Raw genomic sequence first — 27,725 nt, forward strand, 5'->3', positions numbered from 1 at the left:
AAATAAGCCACTAGTAATAAAACACAAGTGAAACCCTCCATACCGTGACAACAGTTAGGTAGCTAGTGTGCTGAGACCACTGTCTAACATGCTCATCTGTATTAGCTCAGTGTCTCCTTGCGCTTCCCCACCTGTTGTCTCTTGTCTTACGCTTCTATGGTAAGCTCCTTGGGGCAGGACCCCTGTGTTTATACAGCACCCAGCTCAATGAGGTCCTGGTCAAGGACTGGGACTCTGGGGTAATACACACAAATATCGCAACAACAAATCACACATACAAAAATCTTATAGAAACTACATTTTATAGATGATAAAATAATGACTGACTACGTCTTTGTTGGTCCTCTCACTTCTCTCCCTATTCTCCATCTTCAATGCATCTTTCTTTCAAGTCTTTTTCACATTCTGGATTTTCCCCACCCATGTTTTTCCATCATTTGTTCGTGTTTCAGTTCAGCTTTTCCCCCCTCAAATGCCCCGATATAGCAAAACACTTAGGTAGGTGGTTAACTTTAAGCATGTGAGCAATTCCACTGACTTTCAGCAGGAAGACTCATTTGCCTCAGGTTAAGCACATGCTGGGTCCCAACCTAACCACCTCTCTTATATTTCTTTTCTGATCTGACATGTCTCCCACTGTCTCCCTTTAATATTCTTCCTTCCTCTCGCCTTCCTCCCCACCATTAGCCGTCTCCCCCGCCATTCCAGGCATAGAAATATAACCAGCAGCGAGCAGAGGTATGACTCAAAGCAGACCAGCCAACGCAATGGGTTTGCCCCACAGACTATATGCTTATAGACTTCCTTTGGGGAAGTCTGCACCCGATTCACGGCCCTGCCCTATTCCTGGAAAGGGCAGCAAATCAGAGCAGCTGCATGTGCTGAGGAGCAGCTCAGTCTCACAGTATTTGGAGGCTGGAGTGCTCCTGTCGCAATCAGTTTTCCCTCCGAGCCAGCTGGAGAGCACAGGCAGGCTCCTAAGGGTGGGATATAAGAGCTTGGTCAGTAATAAGGACTATGAAGTACATGAAAATATAAACAGCAGCCAGTAGAGACAAGATCTGAGGCCATGGTCTCCTCCTCAAAGCATTTTCCCATAGGCTACAGCACATTTGGTGGAAGTCTGTCCCTCCTCCCCTTGCCTGCCCTTGTGATGCAGTGAAACAGGCAGCCTGATTCAGCCAGAGTGGAATGTCCTGCAAAATCCAGGATGCTTGAGATGCCCAGACAAGGCTCTCTCCTGCTTTACAGGCATGAGTTAGTACAGTGCCCCTGGGAGGTGGGTCTGTATCACTACCCCTGCTGTAAGATGGAGAACGTGGGTTAAGGGCGGATATGTGTTTTGCCTAAGGCTAGAGAGTAAGTCATTAGCAGAGCTGGGAATGGCACTCAGGAGTCCAGCCTCCCCCCTCTATTTCCTTTGCCAGGAGACAGCACCTCCCAGGTCCTCTGCATACTGCTCACAGACCCGCTTCCCAAGAGCTAGACAGGCAAGCCTGCAGCTCATTGGCTAGGGAAGCAATTGAAACAAAACTCTCTTCACAGTCCTTTCCATCTCATAGAACAGACTTAATCGCTCCCATTACAGTTAGTAAATTGACAGATGGTATCACAAGCAACTTCCAAGGAAGAAGCTTCTGAATTATGACTGGGTCTGCCCGGAGCTTCTCATGCCCCAGTGGAGATTTCTTTCGGGATTAACCCATTACTCCCAATCGATGCAGCTGGGGAGAAATGGAAGGGCTAGTGCTGAGCAGTGGGGAGGATAATATTCCACTGGATCCCAGCCAGCAGCTCACGGCAGACATACCAGGAGCATTGCATGGTGCTGCATCTACCTCCCAGCTCACTGGGGTATATCGGGGGCCTTATCCAAGCAAAATCAATGGGAGTCTTTCCATTGACTTCAGCGGGCATTGGCTCAGGTGCTGAGTCAGCTACGAAGCGAGGAATGGAACAGAACAAGCCACTTGGACTGAAGAGTAGTGCCCATCCATTGACGCCCCTCACACAATTCTGCTGACACTGCCTTTGCAGCTAGGGGGCCAAATTCTCTGCTGGCAGAAGCCAGTGTGATGCCACTGACTCAAATAGTGTTTTGCCCGCTAATGCCAGGGCTGAACATGGCCCATGGATGTAGCTGGGCTGCATCCCCACAGCCTGAATCCCCACCCACACTGCATGAGCGCCCCGAGCTGTGAGTGGCCTGGCAAGAACACACACCCAGGAAGATACTCATCGGGGGCACCCGGCAATAGCCGCTCATCTTCCTGCAGCTGCTCAGCATTAGAGAAATGGAACTGAAATCCACAGGCACAGACACACCTTCAAACGCACGCTGGAGATAGCAAGAGCTGGACTGGTCAGCTCAGCCCCGGAGCATCCGCAGCACGTGATCCTGTCTGCATAGGAAGAGCTCTTGCCTTTGGCAGGCTTTTAAATGAAAGCCCTCGAAAGCTTGCCTCCCTCTGCTGTCAGTTAACAGCCATTTTACCACGTTCAGCTGACAGGGAATCACAGGGAACCATTCCTCATTCCTATTATGGGATCTTGGCCCTCTCAGCCGACAACACAGGGTTGTTTCCTAAAGATGATGACTATTGTGTAGATTATGGTAACATTTAGAGGCCCAGCTGGGACCAGAGCCCAGCTATGCTGGGCACTACGAACACACACAGTAAGAGACAGTCCCTGCCCTGATGAGTGTATAGTCTAAACGGACAGGACAGACAAAGGACGCACTATCAACCCTATGTTACAGATAGGGAAGTAGGCCACTTGCCCAGTGTCACACCACAAGTCTGTGGCAGAATCAGGAGCCAAACACAGATTTTCTTTGTCCCAGGTCAGCACCTCAAGCCACAGGACCATCCTTCCTCTCTCAACAGCGATAACACACTTTTCTTATGAACACGGTCTCATGCCTCATAAACAAGTGTGACACGAATCATGAATTGTCTACAACAGCCCACGATACCCCTGGAGTAAACAGACCCACCTCACGCTTGGAAGGACAGGCTCCACATCTGAGCAGGGGTCTGAAAAACACTAGTACAAGTTCCCTGGGAACTGATCAATGCCTAGTGCTTGCCTGTATTTAAATAGGAAGGAAAGAAGCCCATGCTAGAGGAACCATGCAGTGTGCGCCCGACATTTGCTAGATAAAAGTGATCCCCAGAACAAACCGATCGTACTCTCAGTTCACAGAGAAGTGCAGTCTAGCTTTGGAGAGTTGCTGCTCAGGGGCACTCACCCAACTCTAGAAGCTGCCAAGCTATAGCAGAAATGAATGTTGATTTTTCACAAGCAGGCAGGAGACCTGGAAGCTGTGGCTGTCAATTTCAGCATCAGAGTCTGGATTTACAAGGGACATTTCTGCCTCTGCTTGTTTGGGAGGTGGAACTGTACGTGGTGGAGAGATGGCTGGGACAGCAGCAGAGGCTGTGTAATTTATTATAGGAACAGGAGCCTTGGGGCTTGTTCCCTTGAGTCAAGCACACCCAGTCCACAAGCACAGCCCCTGCACCATTAGTTCTAGCACCTCTGGTTTCTGATGTCATGGAGACATGACCTCCAGGGTTGTTCATGTTCGGAGGGCCATGGAAACATACACGTGATGAGTTAGTTGTGCCCAAGGATACACTGAAAAATGTGGGGTGACCCTTGAACAGCAGGTATTTGGTGTCTCCTATATTGTATAACGTGCTACTAAATGTACATCCATATCTGCTCTACCAGAGGAGATGCAGAATGTCCCACATGGTGCACACTTGCCCCTACTGGAAAGTTTTGAAATAAAGAGTCTTCCTACAGTGCATGACCAGCGAAGGTCACCAGTGAATAACTTCAACCCCTTTCCCAGCTGGATAAAGCTGCTCCTTCTCCAGCTCAAAATGTACATTTCTTCATACTCTTCATTCAAACTAGATTCATTCAGGTTCCATCATGGGCAATTAGGACTGGGACAAGAGTGTGGTTCTGCATTTGCAAACTCCTTTGCCCACAGGTTTTATGGCAGGAGTGGCCATGCGTTGAGAACCTACCCCAATTCTTTGAAAAAATGAGATGACATTGCATTATGTCATCATTGCTGCCTACCCCACACCACCCTTCTCCCCAGCTGTAGGGTTGCATGAGCACTCTGCCATACCATCACCTAGCTATCTGGTACCATGAGCTTAGAGGTAATGTTGTATCCATTCCAAGCACTAGGAGGCCTAAGTTTCAGTGGGTCGCAATAATCACTCTGCCAACTGCTTCCAGCTAGCATACTTCTCCCAGGGCTCTGAAACCAGTGGTGAGCTGGAGCAGGTTCCCACAGGTTCTCAAGAACCGGTTGCTAAAATTAGACCTCCGTGGAGAACTGGTTGTTAAAGGGCCAAGAGGTGGGCAAAGAACTCCGGTCCGTGGGCCAGACCATCCTGTTGCTCCCAGGATTCCCAGCTGGGGAGGCTGAGGCTCCCTCGGCCCTTCTCCCGCTTCCCCCAGCTGCAGCCGGGCCAGCCGCCGGCACCAGCTGGGCAGCTCAGCTGAGCTCTGGAGTTGCTTTGAGCTGTGAGCAAGGTAAGGGGGGAGGGGGCTGCAAGCTCTAGGGCTGCTGCGGGGCAATTTGCCGCAGGGGCCCCCGGCCCCACAAGTATGTCTCTGCCTGCCCCGGCCCCTCCCCCCCTTAAATCAGAACTTTTTATAGGGAACTGGTTGTTAAAATTTTGGCAGCTCATCACTGTCTGAAACGCCCTGCCTCTGTGGCCCACTCCTCATAAATCATCCATCCAGCCTGCCCCTACTGACTCTTGCTGCCCTATCACCCTTCTATCAGGGAAGAAGAGCAGCGGGAGATGCATCCTCAGATTTGACCCCTGACTGCTCAGCCAATTCGCCACAAGGAGGTTGAGATCAAGATCCTCAGAGGTCTGTATAGCATGAACAATGACTAGTCCCATACGCATTTCATTTAACACACACACACACACACACACACACCTCCAAACATGCTGCAAGAGAAGGTGACAGACACTTACCCTGGAAATGCCAATGATTTGTTCATCTGGGAGCAAGCTGATGCGCACAAAGCAAGACTCAAAGTTGACGTCCTCCTTCTCCAGGAGGTCCTTCCCTTGCAGCAGCGTGACGTGCAGGGTGTTGGAGAACACATCATATTCCATGTTGACTTCCACCTGGCCCACAGTGAAGTCTTGGCCAAAGTTATTCCCGATGGAGGAGATGGAGCTGAGGGAGTCAGTGGACACGGATTTCTTCAGTGGCCCGAATGGACCCAGATCTAGGTCTTTGCTCATCAACTCTAAGGTTCCCAGCTCATTGATGTTCTCAAAGGTGTCATCCATCTTCAGGCTCGGCTTGCGGACAGGGGACGTCCTTTCTGCTGCCTTTCGGAAGTTTGAGGCTCCCCCTCTCTGCAGACATAGGAAAGGATAGAAGAGCCACTCAGGTTGGACTAACCCCTTCTCCTCTGAACTACCTCTTACTACATGTGAAATGAAGCATATGGGGTTCTTAATTGCTAAGGGGTCTAAATATGTAACTGCCATGGGATATGAAGGTAATTCCTTAACAAGAAGATCTACAGCATTAGGCTGTGGCACAGTCTCCCAGGACAAGTGCTTAGGTCATTTAAGAGAGACTAGATAACGCACTAGATCATATGCTGTATATGATATGAAAGCCCCTTCCCATCCCTTATTTCTCCCTTTCTGGTTTTACTGCAGGGTAACTTTTCATTAGTCAGCTAAGTGACACGAGTGACCTAAGTGACACCTTAGTTATTTGTAAACATAAATATTCAAAACAAATCATTTTTTAAAATTTTCCATTTTGGAAGAAAAAAAAAGATGAAAAAGAGACAAAAAATGAAAACTAATTAATTTCAAAAAAACAAAAACAAAAATTGCAATTTCCCCACAAATCCAGCCCCCTTCTGGTTGTTTGACCACCTCTTATACATAACATGTACCACTGCCCCCTACTGGGTGAACTATACGTACTCAAGTGTACCCAGTAGCATTTAGCCCATAAATAAGATATGGGGTAAAATTTCCTTAAGTGCCTAAGCATCTTCGGAGCCTAAGTTTCATTTTCAAAGTGACTTAAGCGTTAGAAGCCTAAATCCCATTGACTTTCAATGAGACTTTGGCTCCTAAGTCACGTAGGTACTACTGAAAATGCTGTCAGTAGTATTATGACCTCTAAGTAACGAAGAGAGATTCTCATCTGAAATCGTGTGTACAGTTCTGATCACCCGGGTTCAAGAAAGATGAATTCACACTGGAACAGGTGCAGAGAAAAGCTACTAGGATGATCAGGGGAACGGAGAGCCTATCTTAATGAGAGAAGACTAAAAAAAGTGTGGCTGAGAAGGGATATGAATACGTCCAGAGGGTAAACAGCAAGGAGAGAGAAGAGCTATTTAAACTAAAGGCTGATACTGGCATAAGAACACATGGGTATAGACTGGCCATGAATAAACACAGGCTGGAAAGTAGGTAGTTTCTAACTATCAAAGGTGTGAGGTTCTGGGGCAGCCTCCCAATAGGACTAGCAGGGGCAAACAACCTACGTGGTTTTATGATGAAATTTGATAAGTTCTTTAACAGGATTAGATGACAGGGTTGCCTGCAATCTCAGGGGACTGGATTTAAGGACTGGAAGGGACCTACCGGGTCATATGTTCCTTTAGCTCAGGTCTAGGACAAGTACCTTCCCAATCCTGTCTGTATGAAAGGCTGATGCAAAGCAATCATTTTGTTGCTCTGCCATGTAACTGTTCATTGTATCCCCCTTGTGGTCCAGCCATCCCACCAATTCTCTTGCAGGTTTCCTGCTTCTAATAGATGTAAAGAACATTGTCTGATCTGTTTTTTTATCTATGGCTATTAGCTCTTCAAATTTCTTCGTCGCCTTCCTAATTTCCTTCTTGCATTTTTTCTGCTGTGGTTTATGCTGTTTTCTATTGACTTCACTGGGGTTGGAGTTCCATGTTCTGAAGAACGCCTGTTTAACTCAGAGGCCCTGATCCAACTCCCATTGAAGTCAGTGGGCATCTTTCCATTTATTTCAGTGGAGCTAGATCAGCTCCACGTCTTCTTGTACTATGCCATTGGACAATCCTGTCATTTCTCTTGCCTTCTCGTGCCCTTGTTTGTTTCTGCCTATGCATATCTTCTCCTTTAGTTTACAAACACCCCATGTCTAATATCAGAGGGGTAGCCGTGTTAGTCTGGATCTGTAAAAGCAGCAAAGAGTCCTGTGGCACCTTATAGACTAACAGACGTATTGGAGCATGAGCTTTCATGGCCCTGGGTGAATACCCACTTCGTCGGATGCACCCACGAAAGCTCATGCTCCAATACGTCTGTCTATAAGGTGCCACAGGACTCTTTACCCCATGTCTAGTGCCTTCTGTTTCTTCTCTCACTTAAGGGCCTGATCCAAAGCTCATACAAGTTGAGGGACAGACGCTCCTTGACTTCAGTGACCTTTGGATCAAGGCCTAAGTTAAAGCCCCTGTATCATTCTGTTTGCTCTCAGCTCCCTTGTGCCTCTTCCATTTCTACAGTGTCCTCTTTGTAATAAGGTGACTAGAACTGTGGCTTCCAGTCTTTAACGCCCCATCCCGCTCAGATTCACAAGCAATAACCCAGCCTTGATTTTTCCTTTCTTTGTTGGTGTTAATAGCTACTCTGGTGGATTTAGAGTCTCTTTTGTGAATTCCCCCATCCTCCTGACAGCAGCTTGTCCGACCGAGCTTCTATTTCCATAACCTGAGGACACTCCCTGTTTATGAGGCAACAGTTGCATCATGAGCTAAGTAAACTCCAAAGTAGGAGGCAGACCCAAAGCACATGCTCTCTCTTTGTCTATGGAAAACAATACCAAAGACTGCTGGTGACCAGGATGGGACTGTGCAACCATGTCAGTATATTCTTCAGAAGGCTGATGTCCTACTGACATGCAGCGAAGATCAAAGTCCACCTCTGCCTCCTGGCTGCTGGTAAGAATAGAATGCTAGACTTCAGACCCAATGGGCCAGATCCACGGCTGAAGTGAGTGGAGACATGCCAACTTATACCAGCAGAGGATCTGGCCCAATATATTTAGCCAGGCTTGTGATCATTTGTTTTTCCCCAAAACATGTATTCCTGAAATTTAAATTACCCCCAAAATAATGCTTGATGTTTCTTCCTCTGTTTGAGACCTTGCTGAGGAAATCAAAGGTTTGAGCTGGTTACCTTCTCCATATTGATCTGTCTTTATAAGAGCTTGATGGCTGGTGGGAATGTTTAGTGACCTGGTCGCACTGAACAGGAAGGACTTTTACCTTGTGTTTGATGTCCGAATACGTAGTCCCGTACTTTTGTTCCAGGTATCGGTAGTTGTAGTTGGGAAATGGAGACGGAGTTGGATAATTCCCAGACTTCCATAGTTTCCAGAGGTTTAGTGCAGCTATTCCCAGCAGAACAAGTGCGCCAGTTACATAGATGCCTATTTCCCACCCGTGTGGACTCCTTATGACTAGAAGAGAGGAGAGTTATTGTCAGGAGTGGGGCCCAGGGGCAGAGATATTAAACTTCATGCTTCAGAGCTTAAACCAATCTCTCAGTGATGAGGATGAGAACTAATGTGTGGCAGATAAACTCATAAAGAGGATTAGGTATCATCGTTAAATGAATCACAAGGGTATCTGAAGTTAGGGGGGAGGGATAGCTCAGTGGTTTGAGCATTGGCCTATTAAACCCAGGGTTGTGAGTTCAATCCTTGAGGGGGCCACTTAGGGATCTGGGGCAAAAATTGGTCCTGCTAATGAAGGCAGGGGGCTGGACTCAATGACCTTTCGAGGTCCCTTCCAGTTCTAGGAGATTGGTATATCTCCTATTATTATTATTATTACACTAGCCAAGGGCTCTCAATCCTCATGCTTCAGAGCATAGACTGATCACCAGGTAGGGCCAGGAAGGAATGCCCATCCCCGAATTATGGGGAAAAAGGGGGACTCAGCTCAGTCTTCTTCTGAAGCATGAGGCATTGGCCACTGTCAGAAACAGGACACCAGACCAGATGGATCATTCATCTGCTCCTGTAAAATGGCAGCTCCTGTGTAATTGTTTCCCATCAAAGAGCTGTGATGCAAATCGCAATCATCGTTTCACTTGCTTATGAACTAATTTGTGTGTGGTCGCTTTCATATATTTCAGCCCCCACGCCTATACACAAAGTAAGCCAGATCCTCAGCTAATATAAAGTGTCAGAGCTCCATCAAAGTCAATGGAACTATGACAATTTACCTCAATAGATGATTTTATGTGTATATAAATTGTACAGAACATACACTCTGGGTGTATGAAATACATTGTCCTTTCTATAAGGCCAGTTCCCAATGGGTTAGTGATGCCAAATGAATTTGGGAGAAAGCTTCCTATGCTTATCTGGCTATACAGAGAAAAATCTGCATTCTTCACTGTCAACCTAAGAGAATGCAGGAATTTGCAGGTACATTTCACAATTGTTGCTGCATTGTGCCAGCATCCATCACATAAAATGATTAAGCAACAAAGAATCCTGTGGCACCTTATAGACTAACAGACGTTTTGCAGCATGAGCTTTCGTGGGTGAATACCCACTTCTTCAGATGCAAGATGCAAGATGCATCTGAAGAAGTGGGTATTCACCCACGAAAGCTCATGCTGCAAAACGTCTGTTAGTCTATAAGGTGCCACAGGATTCTTTGTTGCTTTTACAGATCCAGACTAACACGGCTACCCCTCTGATACATAAAATGATTAAATCTACATCCATCATTCAACATGCAACAAGAAATTAAATCCTTGTCATGCAATGCCACCATGAGATCTGTGCCTCCAGCAGTGAAAATAGAAGGCTGGCCTTTTCTCTAATAGTAGACCCTTTTCTTATGACAACATTCTGGTCCACTGACATAATCTCTTGAACAGTCTAAAAAATATACAACCAAGACTTTGTGTGAATATCATATTTGAGCAGAACCTACATCCACGCCCCATCTCTGACAATGGTCAGTGAGGGATGTGTCAGAGGAAGCCATAATATCTATAAAATAGATCTAATTGTGATAGAGTGGGGAGAGAAGGGGAGTTTTTCCTGATCATGGCTGGTGATCTGCTTGGGCTGTGAAGCAGGAGGTATGCTGTGGTCACTCCTCTTCACGCTGACCAGTACCATCTCATCATTATCTTCTACTTCCCTTTGTCTCTTCATTTGTACTTAGATTGTAAACTCTTTGGGACAGCCCAGGGACCATCTTTTTGTTCTGCTTGTACAGTCCCAAGCTCAATGAGACCCTGATCCCAGTCTGGGGTGCCTAGATTCTACTGCAATACAAAAATAGATGGATCGATAGATGGATTCGATGAAGAGGGAGTGCCTTTTTTATTTTTATCCTAGTAGGTGTATCATGATTTATTATTTCTTGTGTGGCACTTGGGAACCCTAATCCTGGACCAAGATGCCATTGTGATAGGTACTGTACAGACACAGAACAAAGACAGTCCATGCCCCAACTACAATCTAAGAAGTATTGCAAGTTTTATTCTGTATATGGCCCCCATACTTAGAGCACTTCAAAGTATCAATGAATTATTCTCAACACCCCTCTGTTGTGTGGACATGACAGGAGTAAACCCTTAATTCTCCAATTCTTGGCTTACTACACATTGGAGGGTTTATTAAAACTAACATTCCAAACCACTGGTACGCACCTACAGCCTTAACTTCGTTTTAATGTTTGGGGGGGGGGGGGGGAATGATCCCATTTTGCAAAGGTTTCCAATTTAGTAGCCTGCAAAAGTGATGCCCTGCAAAAGTGAGTTCTAGAGGTGTTAAGAGTACTTCCACGCGGAGCTCTCAGAACTGGTCACTGTACCAGTCTCATCTGACACCCAGAAAGGCAGCTATTCTCTGTTCTCCACCTGGGAGAATTACAGCTCAAATCAATCCCAATGTCCCCTAGTGCTTGTTTAGAGGTACTCACCACTGATGCGGTATTCAGCTATATTACTGTCCATGTCCAGTTCTTCTACTCTCAGCTAGAGAGACTGCCTGAAATGTACAAACAAAAATAATCAGGAGAGGAGAAGCACACAGAGCAGAGAGAGGTATTTGATCTCTCACACAAGAACATTTGCAATGTCAGTCACTGGATCTAAATTCTGCCCTGTGACAGATGACCAGATGATCACAGTGAAAAACCAGGGCTTCTGCCACAGGGCATGCACAGGGAAGAGTCTTGGTGAGCATCAGGGAGATGTGCTTGGAAGGTTTAGCAAAAAAAGGTTGTCCATTTCTCCCTCTCCTCAGCCACACAGACTCTCCCTGGCCTGCTATGCTGCATGTGAGGTGCTGGTTCAAAGACTGTGTGGAGAAGGAGGGCGACACTGGATTCCTACCTGAGAGTGTCAGCCCCTGACAGACCTGGTGGCAGAGGTATCTGCCCCAGCCTATTGTCAGTTTCACAGCTCAGCTGGCTGGCACTTTCTTCAGATGTCCAGCATGCAAAGGGCTTTACCAGACACAGGGCTGATCCCTGCAACACAGGGATTGTCTTCCTGATTTCAGGGGCACATGGCATTCTATAGGTGACCAACGTAGGGATGGGCTCAAACCAAATCCTGGAGTCAGCCACCCCAAATCTTTCTGGGTGGTTGGAATCCAAACCCAGACCTCAATCTGAACACTGGACTAAAGCAAAACTCTGTATATGAAACCTACATGTTAGGGAGCTCCAGCCCCAGACCTCGATTTCTCTTTAATGCAGGAAGGGGGAGATAGAGCACTAGCACTAGCAGAGAGAGGGGCTGCGCACTGTGGCTCTTTACTCAGAGCCTGCTCAATTGCAGCTGTGGCTGTTGCTGGGTTTGACTTTCTGTCATGCAGCCCAGAGAGGGCCTGGATGCTGTTCTGGACCATCTGGAGAGCGCTGGTTTGCACTTGACATTGTAAGTGATGCACACTAGATATGGGGGAATATGCCTGTGACTATTTATAGACCTCACCCACTTCCACGCCCCTCCCCACTCCCGCAAAAAAAAGGTGTTTTTTTCCTATGAAAAACTTTTTTTCCCCCCAACTATAACAAAATGTAATTTTGGTCGACAATTTCTTCTTTTCAATTAAAATAGTTGCAAGCTTTTGTTTTGGTGGGGAGAAAAAAAATCCCACTTTGACTCCTCTCCTTCCCTTCCCCCCAACAATAATTTCCCCCTTTTCACCATTGGGGTGGGGGGAAGCATGGAGAGGACAGGGAAAAAAGGAATAAACTGAGAAGCTGGGTTCCCCCCCCCAAAAAAAAATTATTATTAAACAATTTAAATGAAATTAAAAAATGATTTCTTTCAATATTTTCCTATGAAATATACTCACTTTTTTTCCAGCCACTTCTGATGATTTATATAGAGCTAGTACCATCCAGAGCCCCTCACAGCTCCTATTTTACCCCTATTACTTCTCCAGTCGTATGCATGCAACTCCGGACAGCCCCACAGATCTCGGGAATAACAGGCCTTCTTAGTCAGACCACCAGGCTATATTCCCTTCCTCCAGCTGACCCTCACTGAGGTCTGCACACAGTGCTATTTGCTGCAGCCCACTGTAAGGGCCAAAGGGTAGGCACCACCCCAGGGGAGCACCAGGGGCATCTGGCCATAAAGAGAGACACTTCCTAGTGAAACGGGAGCCTTGGGAGGAAGAGTCATTTGGGTCATTCCTTTATGAGGTGCAGCATTACCCCTCCCTCTATGCCCAGTCAACTCCACTGGCTAATGCATAGTGGGGGCAGAGTCTCTGCCTAGTACATCTCTCTCCACCCATCTGGTGCGCAGTCCCTGCATGGCTCCAAGCACCGGGAGCTAGTGTTGTGAGGATAAATACCTTAAAGGTACAACATTTCTTGGGTACTACCATAACAGGAGCCATCTAAATACCCAAGGTAGCTAGGACTGAGTTGGAAACTTCATGAGCACATGGCTTCCAACCCTTAGCATGGGTTTTAGCCTGGTGGGAAATTCCAAGGGACATTCCAGACCTTCCCCTCCTGCAGCGCTGCACGACATGCAGGTGGTCTCCTAGGGAAAGTCTTAATCAAAACCTGCCTCGTGTCTTGGTCAAAGTCCAACAACAGAGTTCATTGATTGCTCGGTACCTTGCTAAACTACTGCACTATAAACTGCCAGCCGGACTCTGATTTATCAGTCAGTGCTGAGGTCTCCTTTCCGTGTGGAGGAAGAATTATGGCCCCCTTCCAGCTGATGGATGTTTCGGCAGGATCTGGCCCATTTCTCTAGGATTTGGCCTCGGTATGTCCTCAGAGAGGGCAATGGCTCTGCTGCCTTTCACAGGGGATCTCCACGCTCCATCATCTTCCCCACTTTTCCCAGCTCTCTGGCTGATGGAAAGGTGATGGGTACATTCTGTCTGCTGGCGCTAGGTGTGCTTGTCACGGTTCTCCGCCCGTCAGGAGGCCTAAAATTTAGATCACTCTTCCACAGACAGTCAGGAAGGAGGGACTTGTGCTTAAGTCACTGGACTGGGACTCAGGAGCCCAGCCCTCCTGCAGACTCCCTGGGTGTCGTCAGACAAGTAACAATCTCTGGGACTCAGTTCCTCGTCTGTAACATGGGGATAATAATACTTCCTTTGCCTGTGTCTATTCAGTTTGTAAGCTCTTCGGTGCAGGGGCTCTCTCTTCCTAACTGCATGTACCGCACCTAACACAGTGATGCTTTGCTCTCTGGGGCCTCTAAGCACCACGGTAGTTCTACTAACAAACAGCCATTGGGCTGTTTTCACCATGTGAAGAAACAGCAATTGTTTGGACTTGTTGAACCCAGCTGGTGAAGTGAGTCCTACCCCCTAGTCCTTTTAAATCTCTCTTTGGATGGACTCCTCCAGGTCAGAGCCCATAGGGGGCTTATTTCCCCAGCCTTTTCACACACACCCCACCCCTTTTTCACTCTGTTTTTAAGCATACATGGCTGTTGCACTGTTCAGCTTCCTCTCTCACTGCATCTCATATTTCACCATTGTTTGGCTCCTTGCTAAGTCTAGGTGGCTGTTTTGGAGAGTAGAAAGCTTGCCAATTCAATAGGGGGATCAGCATTTTTCCTAAATCACTCCAACGTATCGATTCTGCCAGACCCCGTCAATAGATTCTTGCAGCAGGGGCTGTTTATTACCTCTGTGGCCTGGAGGAATTTTCCCACATGGTGCCTGGCTAATTTGCTGGGTGCACTCTAAATTCATGGACTCTACTACATTTAGGTAGAATCTTTGCTAGGCCATATGTTTTTAAGGTGCTTTATCCATCACAGCTATGCAAAAAGACCCTCGTCAACACACTCACAGTACAAGGCCTATTGCAGATCATTAGAAGATGCCAATAGACAAAGCCCCAAACTATTTTTTAAGTTTATATGCAGGGAGAACATTTCCTTAAAACCTCTGCTTAAGAACACCAACTCCATGTCCCTCCTCAGGGCAGGCTGTGGGCTCCTGAGATAGCTAGGAGGGGTGGGTTTGGCCTGGTATGTTTACTCTGGCATTGCTCAATGCCCTTCTACTTAGCAGAGTAAAGTCCCTCTTGCATTGGGGTTGCTAGTTAATCGTTATTTTACATGGGTGCTTGGTTGCTCAAGTAGATTCTTTCCATTGTCAGTGTTCAGCTACGGTGCTCAGGAAAGGCTTGTGGCTTCCAGCACGGGTGTCCTGTTGTGTTATTTGTCTCACTGCATCAGAAAAGATTAAACTAGACAACAAGGAAAATTCACAAAATGATTAGCCTGTGAGACACTACCCACGTCCCAGGATGTTTTGCATACTCATCCTTCTACAGCTGGGCCGGTGGGGGCTTCACGGAGTCACATACGCACATTAAACTCTTCCAAGCACAGAGATGTCAGTGCTAAGAAACACCACTAGAATAGCAAGTGGATGGAATTTAATCTCCAGTTGCACCAGGGTTAAAGTAAAAACTTGTCTGGCATCCCCGGAGGACTGTGTCTATAGGTGGGCTGTAAACTGCAAAGCTACTCTGAAAAATGTGCAGCTCTCAAAGAAAACACATACACGAAGAGCTGGAAAAAAAACTGCTGTCACTTGAGCTGCACTCATTCAGAAGAAATAAAATCTCCTGGCTACCAATGCCAAGTCATAATGCTACGCACCTTGGATTTATGGGATAAGCAGCAGTCAAACTTTGCCCTCACATAGCACTTGACACACAGTACAATGTGCCCGTGTAGTAACCAAGACTGACACCGACTCCTTCTGGAGGCGTGGGAAAATTATTCTGCCTCAGTTTTCCCATCTGTAAAATGGGGATTTAGCGAAGTATTGTAATCCCCATTTTATGAAGGGTAAATCTGCAGCAGGGAGAGGGGTAACTGATTTGCCCAAAGTCAGAGAAAGTCAGTGTCAGAAGGGGAGTAGAATTCAGGAGTTTGTGGCTTCCAGTGCTGTGCTCAGACTAAGAGAGACCACATCTGTCTCAAAATCAATCATTGCTATTGCTGGGGCTGCTGTCTGGAAGCCTCTCCCTAGGCTGCCTGCGTAATGCCAACAAACCCCGGTTGTTGGTGGGTGGGATTGAACTGGGGACCTCTGAAGCTTACTGCATGAGCCTCTACTGCATGAGCTAAAAGCCAACTGCCTGTTAGCTAAGACTGTAGAGCAAACTCATTAATCTCTCTCTCTCTTCTATGTGGTCTCGGTGATACTAGATGGGACAGAACACCACACCCAAGAGGTGTGTGGGTTACACCTGCACACCCAATTGGAAAGACAGAAATTCAGCAAAACCCCATGGAATGAGTCTCTGACAAATAAAACATGCTAGCAGGATAAACACCAGGCTCCTCTTTCCAATTAACATTTCAGTTTGGCAAGCAGCTTCCAACTCACCGAGTGGCACCTACAACAGCAAGCTGCCAAGGTAAGAGATTCCCTCCGGTAAAACTCAAGATGAGGCAGGGTCTTTTCCACCCCTATCCTATAACCGTGGCTGGTTGTTAAAAGGTTTACATTGCAACTGAATCACAAGTGCTAAAGAGCAATGGGAGTGAAGCAAGTCTGGCTGTCCTACAGCTGAATGTGAAAGACTGGTAGCACTGTTCCAGCCCCCAGCCCCGGAGCTCGTCCAGTAGAACCTGGCCCTCTGCTTTCCTGGGCAGAGCAGGCTGATCTGTGCGCAGTGGACAGACATGCGCTAGAGACTTAGGTGAGACTGTGCTAAACTCATTTCACCTGCGACCTGATTTGAAACCTAGTCTACTGGGAATGGAGCACAGCATAAGGCTAGGATGCTGGCATACTGTTCTGCTTAGTACAGCCCTTAGCTAGAATTCAGAGGGAACATTTTAATGCCACACATAGCACGGGTGGAACATTTTCCACTACGCCTTTTTTTTGGGGGGGGGGGGGTTTCCTAAACTGATGTTTGTGTTCCTCAAAATTTTTCCATGTTTTTAAAGGAAAAAATCAGAGTTCTCAGTGAAAATTTTCATCAAAAAACTTGGAAATTCCTGCAACATTTTTTGGGGAAAAAACAACAACCCCGAAGTGTTTCCTCTCTTTCAAACTTTTTCACTGAAATTCTCACCCAACCAGCTGTAAGCCTAAGGCTAGAAGCCCAGCAGGTTTCAAATACAGCTCCAGAGAGAGAAAGACAGATTCCCTTTGGGGTTTCATGTAGGAACTGGATTATTTTGTATGGTCCTGGCAGCATAAACGCTGGATTTCAATGCATGGGCAAAAGAGGCTGGGGCGGGGGGTGGAATTCTGGGGAACTTGAGCATTTTGTATTAAGCCCCTTTCCCTGGAGCACTTCACTGAGTCACTTTGTGGCTTTCCAGCTCTCCCCTTCAAACCCCATCCTTTGAGCCCAGGGATTATGGAGGAGAGGAGCCTACGGGGCCAGCTACTTATCCATGCCCTGCAGTGAATACAGGATTGTCCTTACAGAACAGCCTGGAGATTTAAGGACCAAACCCTCCAGCTAGTGTAAATAGCTCCATCAACTTCAGCTCCATTGATTCACTGCAGCTACAGATCCAACCCCCCGGATTTGACTCTCCGCGCTGGGGCTCTCAGAGCTGAGTGTGAATTCCTGCTTTCCTTTGGGGCTGGGTGCTGTGGTGCGAGACCTCCCTGGTGGCCTTGCTGGTGGGGAAGGAGTTATCGTTAAATCTTTCCATCCCTCTCAACCAGCCCCATCATTTCATCCTGACAGTATGTGTCACCAGCAGTTTCAATAAAGCGCCGGCAGAGCCAGCGGAGGCTGATGACAATCTAATGAAGACAAGGCGGTTGCAGCCGGATCCTTGTTAGTTTTCTTTATGAGCAGCTGTAGACTGGGGAGCAGCGACAGGCATGGAGAGCGGAACCAAGGAAATCACATTCCACTTGCAACGGAGAAATAAATAGCTTGTGATTTGCAGGAGAAGGAAAACAGCCCCCTGGGAGACATCCTGGCACTAAGGGGCAGTTAAATGTCCCCTCGGGAATGGAGAGCACAGCCCCCACCAATCCACTTTGACCAGACCAGCTTCCTGTGAATCGTTTTACCCTCAGTGCTGTCCCCCCATGAGAAGGGGTTTAAACTCTAATACATTGGGCAGGGATATTGTCTTCTTATTACTTGTATTGTGGTAGCACCAAGAAGCCAATCACAGACTAGGACCCCACTGTGCTAGGCACTGTACAAACACAGGAGGGAAAGATACCCCTGCCCCACAAGCTAAGATTCTGTGTACTGACCCCTCACTGAACATTCATTCCATCCCCTACCCCACATATCAATCCCACCAACTCACCTACCACCCTACCTGCCACCTTGCCCACAGACCCCCCCAAAACAGTCCTCTGCATCTACCTCCCAATTACTAAACCTTTTTCCAGTCGTCGTCCCCGAGACACAACCAAGCACTGTGCTCCCGTGGCCTGAGCATGTGGCTAAGAACCTGGCCCTTCTGCACTGTAGTCCCTGCTTTGCCATAGGTTCTCTCTGCAGTCTTAGGCAAATCACTTTATTGCTTTTCCTCAGTTTCCCCACCTGTACAATAGGGATAACGGCACAGGTATGTTGTGAGGATAAATACATTAAACATTGTGAAGTACTTAGATACTAGTGATGGGCACCCAATAAATACCACAGATAGACACAGAATGTAGGAAACTGCCAGACTGGACTAAAATAACGGCCCCCCAGTCCATTATCCTGTCACCAGGTGTGCAGAAACCCCCTCCCTGTGCCTGGCAATGGGGGAGATATCAGCCTGAGCCCCAGCGGCTGGTTAACTTGTGCCTTAATGGGAACATCTACACACAAAGCTCTCGCCTTTTCTGCTGCTCCCTGATTCATTCAGTCGTGCATTCATCTAGTGTTTGTGACCTCGGCAGGGCTTCGGTGGCAGAGAATTGTGGGAAGGAAATCCATGGCACAGAGTGAATCACAGCAGAACAGGAAAGCCTCTACAGAGGAGGGAGCTTCTACTGACACCCGGGTAGCTGAGTACACAAGCAGCGAGGTGAAAGCCAGTGGCAGGGTATTGGAAACCAGGGCTGTGTGTGCTACTTGTTCCAGTCTGCTGAGGGATTCTTTAAATACAAGGGGCCATTCTGCCCTCACTTATAGGGATGTAAATCTAGGGTCACTCCTCTGATTTCCCCAGCAGGTATTGACTCCCAGCATGTGCAGGCAGGTGGAGAATTCCCTGACCAATCCTGCTCCGTTGTGCTCAGGACAGAAAGAAACTGGCAGCCATGAGTGAGCTGATCCCCACCTGTGTTTACCCCTTTAAGAAGTAACTGAACCTTGTCCATGAGTACACTGAGATTTCCTGCTACTCCACATACCCAGTGCATGGTGTAAATAAATAATAGGCTCTATGAGATTTTCATCCAGAAAGGAATCTACAATCGATGCCTACTGACTGTTCAATACGGACAGGCCTGTTTTTGACTTGCAGAAACCATGGTTATTATTCAAGTGTGGTACAAACTCCTAATAAAGGCTCTGGGAAGAGAGGGCCAGATTCTCAACTGCTGTAAATCAAGTCAATGGAGCTATGATGATTTTCAGTTCACCCTAAGAACTGTGGGTGTATTTGAACTGTGTGTGTATATACAACATTTGACCAAGGAAAGAAATCCACAGAGCACAGCAGGACAGGTCAGCACTAGCTTACTGGGAAGTGTATTTGGTTGTTACATGGCAGTGGTGTATTTGTCCCCTGAATGATCATTGTGCTAGGACATACCCACAATGATTTCCAAGATAACTGAGAGGGAAAGAGGCAGGAGTTTCAACATGTGGACGAGTGGCTAGGCAATGGACAATTCAATGGTAGTCAATGCGCTGGCCTGTTAGTTCTCAATTGATTGGAGCTTCCTATTGATTTCAAATTTAATGGGGATGGCTCCTGGACTAAAATAGCACGAAAGTGATTAGATCAGGCCAGTCTGAGATGCAGTGTAACAGCAGCACTGAAGGAAATTGAGAGCTGGAGAAGAAATTACGAAAGGACAGCCCACTTCAGAATCCTTCCCCTCGGAGCACTTGCTGCTGGAAAGGCCCATTAATTTGTCAGAGGCCTCACAGGGCGACTCTGCTTTGGCACCATTGACATCTTTCGCTCCCGCAGAAGAGAATGTCCAGCTTGACCCAGTCTGCTTGATCAGAACCTTCTGAACAAAACCAGGCAAAACTCAGTGGCATATTGGTTTTGAACCTGAACCCAGGGTGGGAACCCGTGCAAACGTAACCTAATCGATCCAGCTTCCACAACCCCTTGTGAGTCAAAACTACCAAGTTCCAGTCAGCTCTGGTACTTCTGCTACCCTCTAGGGGCTGCAGCTAACGAAGACTGTATCAGCCTTAATATTTCTGTTCCTAACTGGGATTCTCCATTAGCTGAGGTGGTGGGGGCCTGGGCTTTTGGAGCAGGAGGGTCTAGATTCTAGCCTAGCTGATGACAATGACCTCTGTGAGAACATGGCATTGTTACAGAGCCTTGGAATGAAACAGGAGGGAGAATCACAGGCCAGAAGCGAGATGCAGCAACAGGGCAGGGGGAGACACCATGGGCTGGACTAGCAAGGGGACCGTAAGTCAGGACAGAAGTGCATTGGCAGAGTCGGGTGGTGCACCCCATGCCCAGCACTACTTTGCCATTCCTTTCACATGCACTGACTAAATTCACTCCCAAATTTTCAAAGAAACAGGACTACTTGCAGGCAACTTTGCCTGGAACAACACATACCCCAAATCCCTGCCTTTCAGAGCAACAGAATAGTGCCCCCATTGTGCCCCAGGTATGGATTTCAACTCAGCAAACCACGGCCATTCTGGGTGTATCACACCAAGTCATTCCGTCAGAGCGAGTCACGGAGATCCACCTGTCAGGGCAGCACTGTTCCAGTGCTCTCTCGGGAATACCCAAACATCTACTGGATAAGGACACTGAGTGGTAAGAACTCCCAGCGAGAGGTCTCTTTTCCGTGTTGCTCTGGAAAGTGTTGTACAGCCTATTACGTTACTGCCTTAGTAGCACAGGATGGCCAGAAAGACAGCTGAGATACCAATTTTCTTTAGAGTGATTGTTAGTATTAAAATTATATCCCCGTTGTGCTGTACAAACACAGAGCAAGAGTGTGTCCCTGTGCCAAAGAGCTCACAGTAATAGAACCGTGATGTTACTAAATCTCCGGAAATACCTGGCGTCCTCACTGCCTGGCATGCAAGAGGCAATAACTCACCTATGGAGTCCAGAGGACAGGTGGCACTGAGCCAGGGGTTGGCTGATTCAGGGACGTTCAGGTCCCACCTGAAACTTCAGCCACAAGAAGAACGGCAACTTTCCTGAGGGACATCCCGCTTTCAAAAATGCTGGTTCAGTCCCACACACCAGCAAGCTCTCAGGCTACAGGCAGAGCCTGAAGGGCTGAGATGCCACAGCCAAGGCTGCTCCTTGACTGGAAGGAATCTCATGAGACAGCCTCTTCTCAGGAGATTTACAGCCCAGATTTGAGGACCCACGGGACTTGAATATACAGCTGATAAAAGCAGAGGGGAGCTCCCACCTCATTCAGCTCCCTGGACTGGCTGAGCAGTGCTCCCCCACAGCACACCCCTCCTCTCCCTCTGAGAGGCAAGGGGTACCCGGAAGCAACCAGACTCTCACCTGTATGTCCCTTCACCCCAGTAAAGGGGGTTCTGCCTGCCTGAGGGGGAGGGGACCACTTGTCTATCCACTCTCCTTAAACTAAGGGTCCTGCAATGGGCCACAGATACAGATCAGCAATAACTTCATCTCATCCCTTCCCTCCGTCTCCCTCCATAAAACCACATGCTCCCCCCATTGCCCACCCTCATCCTCCTATTCTGGGCAGGCCATTGGACTCCCAAACACTACCCCAGCCTTGTGTTCATAGTCCCAGCAGCTGCCCAGCTCACCCCCCGCAGCCAGTGCCACTGACTGCGATCCACACTCCAGATCTTCGCATGATGTTCTAGATACAGGTGCTCTCCCTGTAGCACAGTCCTGCTTTCACCAGCTCTCCCCTCTCTATTTCATCCCATATCTCAGTTGCTGTTAAAAGACAAGAGAGCAAATGAAAGCAGCAGAATTGGCTAAAGGAGGACTTCCCCATAAGGGGGTGTCTCCAAGATAGCAAGTATTTCATGGCTGTACCCTATATTTGTGTACCACTTTCCTGAAAGCACTTCCCACATGATTCCTTGAGGAGGCCTTCCTGCAGCCTGGCCCAGCACTATCCCCATTTCACTTATGGGGAAACTGAGGCACACACCAGTCAAGTGACTTGCCCAAGTCACAGCGGATCAGTGTCAGAGCCAGGTAACCTAACATCCTAGTCTCCAGCCATAACCACTAGGCAACCACCCCCTTACACAACAGGAATTCCCTCTGGCCAGCTGCTGAAGTCACTTCTTCCTCTGTCTTCCTCTTTGATACGAGTTCAGCCCTTTGAGTTTCTCCTTCCCAGCTCAGCTCCCCTCCCTGCAATGCAGTCAGAGCCCCATTTCCACACAGCAAATTCTGTCTGGAACTCAGCACTATGGTTTCACCGCAGGATCAACTAGGAAATCGAAGCCAGGCTGAGGGGAGCAAAAAGCCTGCGTTAGATTTTCTGGTTGGCTTATGGTAGCATAAGACAGGCCTTGAGTCTCACACGAGGCCCCAGCTGTAGAGAGTTTGCTATACAAAGTGCTCACAATGTGAATTGGGTGGGGGCCACTGAAGCCAGGATGGTGGGGGACACACCAATTCAATTGCCTCAGTGGGCTGGATTCAAAGCCCCAGCTGCAGATTAAAGGTGCCCTGCCCCCCAGCAGAAACCACCTGCCCACACGTGGGGTGAAACTTCCCCGGTGCCTGGGGCAGCTGAAGCTAGTGAACGTGGCAGATGTGCATTCGGAAGGAGGAAGAGGAGGAGGCAGAATAGATGAACGGCAAGTGCCCAAGTCTGGAAGGGCTTTGTGAAGGGAGAGCGACCTGGAGGAGGGTTCATGTCACAGCTATCCCTCCTTGACACTGAGCATCAAACTGGTGGCCGGAAGCAGTGCTTAATTTATAATGAAAGAGGTGCTGGGCCTCAAGCAATTTTTTTTACTTTCATAAGTGACGTGGAAACCCAGAAGGGCTGGGGCTGAGCCCTGGCAAGCCCTGGCACAAACTAAGCACTGGTTGGAAGTGCACAGGCAAGCACCCCCTGAGGATAGTCCAGCTGTTAACCAGTTCACTAGCCCTACTCTGAGCAATGAGGGGATATTTCCCACTGCCAAAATAGCGTTTTCTTGCCCAAATTCCCTAGGGCAAACACCTGTCACTAGAACCTACCCCCCATGTTTTCCTTAGTGGTTCACACCAAAATCTGCATCCAACATGCATGGAAACAAGATGGCAGTTTCAAGTGTTCCCTCTTGCACAGTGCCTAGGGTTCCAGGCGTGCAAAGCAGGACTTGCCCTCTGGGTGTGTTTGCATCCCACCAAGGAAGTTAAATGCAGCAGTGTCTGGGAGAGCAGTGTGGAGGAGTTAACAGGAGAAGCTGTGGAATAATTTATCTGGGGAGAGTTAGGATTTTCCCCCCTTTAAAAATGGAACCCTGAGAGACAAGAGCCAATCAGGTTCAAGAGGTTCACAGGTGCACAAGGACTGAAATTCTTACGAAGGAGCAGCCAGCCCTCCTCCGGGAATTTCTGAGCTTGCAGCCATTCCCAAGAGATTCCAAGCCAGTCACATGCCATCACGGTGCAGTCTGGCCTCTTTCATTAGAAAGTCTCTGAAAAATGGATCTGCATTTTTCCCAACTTCTGCAGGTTGATGGGGCAGTAAAAGGGAGATAATGTGACCTCTGTGCATCTGTGTGCAAGACCCAGCCTGCACAGTTCTAGCAGCATGTGTTAGTTACGTACCAAAACCCCTTTAATTTAGAACACATTGAAACACAGCACATTCAGAGGGCCAAATTTCAGCCCTGATCCAGCCCCTTCATGAGGCTCTGGCAGCTTACAGGAGGCATGAAGTTTGTTTACCTGACCTCCTGGGCAGTGTAGATCTGATTTATCTCCACCTCCTTTGTGGCTACCCCAGCTGATGGACCAGCCCCTTGAGGGTCATTGTAGCCAGAGGCAATTTACTGCAGCCTCAAAGGCTACTCTAAACTGTGACAGACTGAACCTGCCCCCAGCCAGCCCCAGAGGAGGGGGATAAATGTGGTGTGAAGTCACCTTTGTCCCCAACTCCCCCCAGCTAAGGAACCACCCTGAAGATATTCAATGTTTCTGAACAGGGAAGAAAATCCTCTCTCCTAACAGCATTTCTACAGCACCCAGTGCAGCCCTGGATTCCCACACAGAGATGTGGTAATTCACTGGCCATTCAGCATTTTGTAGAATCATAGAATATCATGGTTGGAAGGGATCTCAGGAGGTCATCTAGTCCAACCCCCTGCTCAAAGCAGGACCAAACAGATTTTTACCCCCGTTCCCTAAATGGCCCCTCAAGGATTGAACTCACAACCCTGGGTTTGGTAGGCCAATGCTCAAACCACTGAGCTATCCCTAGCCTTCGCAGTGTGGACCCCTTTGGGGGGGGGGGGCGGGGGGTTCACACAGAAAACTGGAGCACTCCGTCCGGCTCTGCCCCGGGAAGAAGTTCTAGCAATGGCAACTATGAAGGCAAGTATCTAAACCCCTGATCGCGTTCAACCAGGGAGCGCCTCGCTGGAGCGAGCACTGCTCCTCCTCCTCCCCACCAGAGATCCAGTGTCCCAGCAACCCGCTACCTCGGGGGTGCACTGACACACCGCCCCTGCAGCCCCGTCCCCGAGCCCCGCCACGCACACCCCGATCCGCGCTGGGGGTGGGCAACTGGGAGGGGAGCCCCCGCGTGGCCGTGGGGCAACCTGGCCAAAATGCCTCCCTGGGCCGGAGCTGAAACTTCGCAGGAGGCTGAACCGCCGGGGGGAGCGCGGGCTCTGGCTAGTCATGCGGGGCCCTGGGACTGCAGGGAAAGCCCCCCACCCACACACCCACCCCGGGGCAGCCTGTAGCTGCTGGGCAAGGGACTGCACCTGCCTCGGCGCGGTGCACCCACCAGAGCTGGCGGGCGGGCGCCGCACCGGCCCATCGATGCACGCCCAGTCCCCGGGAGCTGCCCTCCCGCCGCAGCCGCCCTGGGCAGCTCCTTGCACCGTCCGCGGCTACTCGCCCGCGGGCGCTTGGGGGCTCCACAACGCCCCGCTCGCCTCCCTGCACGAGGCGTCCCGGGGAGGGCCCCGGCCAAGCCCCCCAGCCAGAGCCGGGACGCGGGCACCGGTTGGGCCAGCAAAGCCCGCGTGCAGCGCTGCTCGCATTCGCCGCTTACCTCGGCCGGACTCTGGTGCAGCGCGGGCCGCCTGCAAACTCCGCAGCTGGGCTCGGGCGCCTCACGGAGCCACCCCCCGCGGCCTGGGCAGCCGCCAGCCCCGCGGCATCCTGCGCCGCCCCTGCCAGCGGAGCGGGCTGCGTTCGTCCGGGAGCTCGGCGCGCCCCCCGCTCCGGCCACACACGCGCGCCGCGCTGCTGAGCCTCGGCGCCGCTCCCCGTGTGTGGCGGTGCCAGCCCCGCCCCCCGGCCTGTAGGGTCCCACCCCCGCGGGATCTCAGCCCCCAGGGGAGGGGAGGGGAGGGGAGGCAGCGCGAGCCTCAGGCGCCTTCCCTGCAGTCACCCCCTCCGGCCTGGGGAGAGCAGTGCTGTGCTGGGGCATCCTGGCTGCGTCCACGTGTGTCCCCCAAACTCCATGCGGGGCTGGGCGTTAAAGCACCTGCTCTGGCGCTTTTGCAAACCCGTGTGGGGCAGGAGCTGACCTGGGCATGGCCCTAGCTCAGGCAGGCTGGGCATGGCTCCCTCACCCTTATAAATCCACATGTGAACCGCAAGCTGGGCAGGCAGCCCTGGAAGATGAAGGATTCTTAAGTCACAGAACAGGTGTGACCCAATGCAGGCTTAGCTCCCATGCTGCCCACCCCAGCTCAGCTCCCCTTACCCTGGGGGAGTCACCCCTGGGGCAGTCACCCCTGGGGCGACAAGATAGTTCAGCCTCCATGGCTTGGCTTACTCAAGGGTTGGCCTTTTTCAGCTGCTATGCTCACTGCTTAGGCACCAACTGATGCTGCTGGGTCTTTGCACTCTGGAGACACTGACTAGGAACTGGGCTGAGCCCTCCAACACCATGGTGCAGCTCTGTGGTACAGGCTGGCGAGCAGAACAGCTTTCAGTCACTAGTGATCTGTGCCTAGCCCCGGGGAGCTCTATTGCCCAGGCTCAGTCACTCTCCAGCCTCTCTCTAATGGCTGGACACTGTTACTCAGGCAAAGCCCTCTAGCCATTGCCACCGTCTGTGGAATATAAAGTCAAAATACAAAACATAAGAACAGCCAGGCTGGGTCAGACCAATCCTCCATCTAGCCCTATATCCTGTCTTCCAACAGAGGCCAGTGCCAGATGCTTCAGCGGGAATGAAGAGAACAGAATCCATTCCCTGTTGTCCACGGCCAGCTTTGTCAGTCAGAGATTTAGGGACACCCAGAGGATGGGGTTGCATCTCTGACCATCTTGGCTAATAGCCACCGACAGACCTATCCTCTGTGAATGTATCTAATTCTTTGTTGACTCCAGTTATACTTTTGGCCTTCACAATATCCCCTGGCAAAAAGTTCCACGGGTTGACTATGCATTGTGTGAAGTACTTCCTTATCTTTGTTTTAAACCTGCTCCATATTCATTTAATTGGGTGACCCCTCATTCTTGTGTTAGGTGAAGGGGTAATAATATTTCCTTATTCATTTTAAATCACCATTCATTATTTTATAGACCTCTATTATATCCCCTTTTGGTCATCTCTTTTCTAAGCTGAGCAGTCCAAGTAGTTTTTGCCTCACCTCATATGGAAGTTGTTCTATACCCCTAATCATTTTGGTTGCCCTTCTGGGTACCCTTTCCAATTCTAATATATATTTTTGAAATGGGGGTGACCAGCACTGCATGTACTATTCAAGGTGTAGGCGTAGCATGGATTTATAGAGTGGCGTTAGGGTATTGTCTGTGTTATCTATTCCATTCCTAATGGTTCCTAATGTTCAGTTAGCTTTTCTGACTGCTGCTGCACATTAAGCAGATGTTTTCAGAGAACTATCCACAATGACTCAGAGATCTTTCTTGAGTGGCAACAGCTAATTTAGACCTCATCATTTGGTATGTATAACTTGGGATTATGTTTTCCAGTGTTCATTACTTCACACTTACCAAGATAAAATTTCATCTGCCATATTATTGTCCAGTCACCCTGTTTAGTGAGATCCTTTCGTAACTCTTCACAGTCAGCTTTGGACTTACTCAAGATAGTTTTCTATTGTCTGCAAATTTTGCCACCTCACTGATTACCCCTTTTTCCAGATCATTTATGAATATGTTGAACAGAACTGGTCCCAGTACAGAGCCTTGGTAGACCCCACTATTTATTTTTCTCCACTGTGAAAACTGATCGTTTATTCCTATCCTTTGTTTCCTACCTTTTAACCAATTATTGATGTGAGAGAATCTTCCCTCTTATCCCATGACTGCTTACTTTGCTTAAGAGCCTTTGGTATGGGACCTTGTCAATTTCATCATGGTAGGTGTGAAGTAATGAAGAGTGGAAAACATAATCTCAAGTATACATACAAAATGGTCCACATGCTTGTTGACCCCCCTCAAAGAATTCTAATAGATTGGGGAGGGATTATTTCCCTTTACAAAAGCCATGTTGACTCTTCCTCAACATATCACGTTCACCTGTGTGTCTGATAAATCAGTTCTTTACTCTAGTTTCCATCAGTTCACCCAGTGGTACTGAAGTTAGGTTTACCAGCCTGTAATTGCCAGGATCGCCTCTGGGGCCTTTTTAAAAAAAAATCTGTGTTATAGTAGCTACACTCCACTCATCTGGTACAGAGGCTGATTTAAGCCCTAGGTCACATACCACAGTTGGTAGTTCTGCAGTTTCATATTTGAATTCCTTCAGAACGGGGGTGAAGGCCATCTGGTCCTGGTATCTTATTACTGTTTAATTTATCAATTTGTTCCAAAACCTCCGCTACTGACACCACAGTCTGGGACAGTTCTTCAGATTTATCACATAAAAAG

At 48.8% G+C, this 27,725-nt stretch overlaps 1 protein-coding gene across 2 annotated transcripts in view; it reads right to left on the reverse strand.

The window, feature by feature from the left end:
• The window catches only part of SYT12 (synaptotagmin 12), a 62,322-nt gene extending 37,231 nt beyond the window's left edge, over positions 1–25,091 (reverse strand). The window contains exons 1-4 of one of the 2 annotated variants that reach the window (XM_045015862.1): positions 24,928–25,091; positions 11,021–11,088; positions 8,336–8,529; positions 5,022–5,414 (exon numbers count right to left, since the gene is read on the reverse strand). In XM_045015862.1, coding sequence (XP_044871797.1) covers positions 5,022–5,414; positions 8,336–8,529; positions 11,021–11,054 — 621 coding nt within the window. In that variant the 5' untranslated portion in view covers positions 11,055–11,088; positions 24,928–25,091. Of the gene's footprint in view, positions 1–5,021; positions 5,415–8,335; positions 8,530–11,020; positions 11,089–24,634; positions 24,682–24,927 lie in introns of those variants that run through there. The other variant, XM_045015864.1, reaches the window with a different exon arrangement.
• Between the last annotated feature and the right edge of the window lie 2,634 nt (positions 25,092–27,725).

This window comes from Mauremys mutica, chromosome 4 (assembly GCF_020497125.1).
Source record: "Mauremys mutica isolate MM-2020 ecotype Southern chromosome 4, ASM2049712v1, whole genome shotgun sequence".
NCBI lineage: Eukaryota > Metazoa > Chordata > Testudines > Geoemydidae > Mauremys > Mauremys mutica.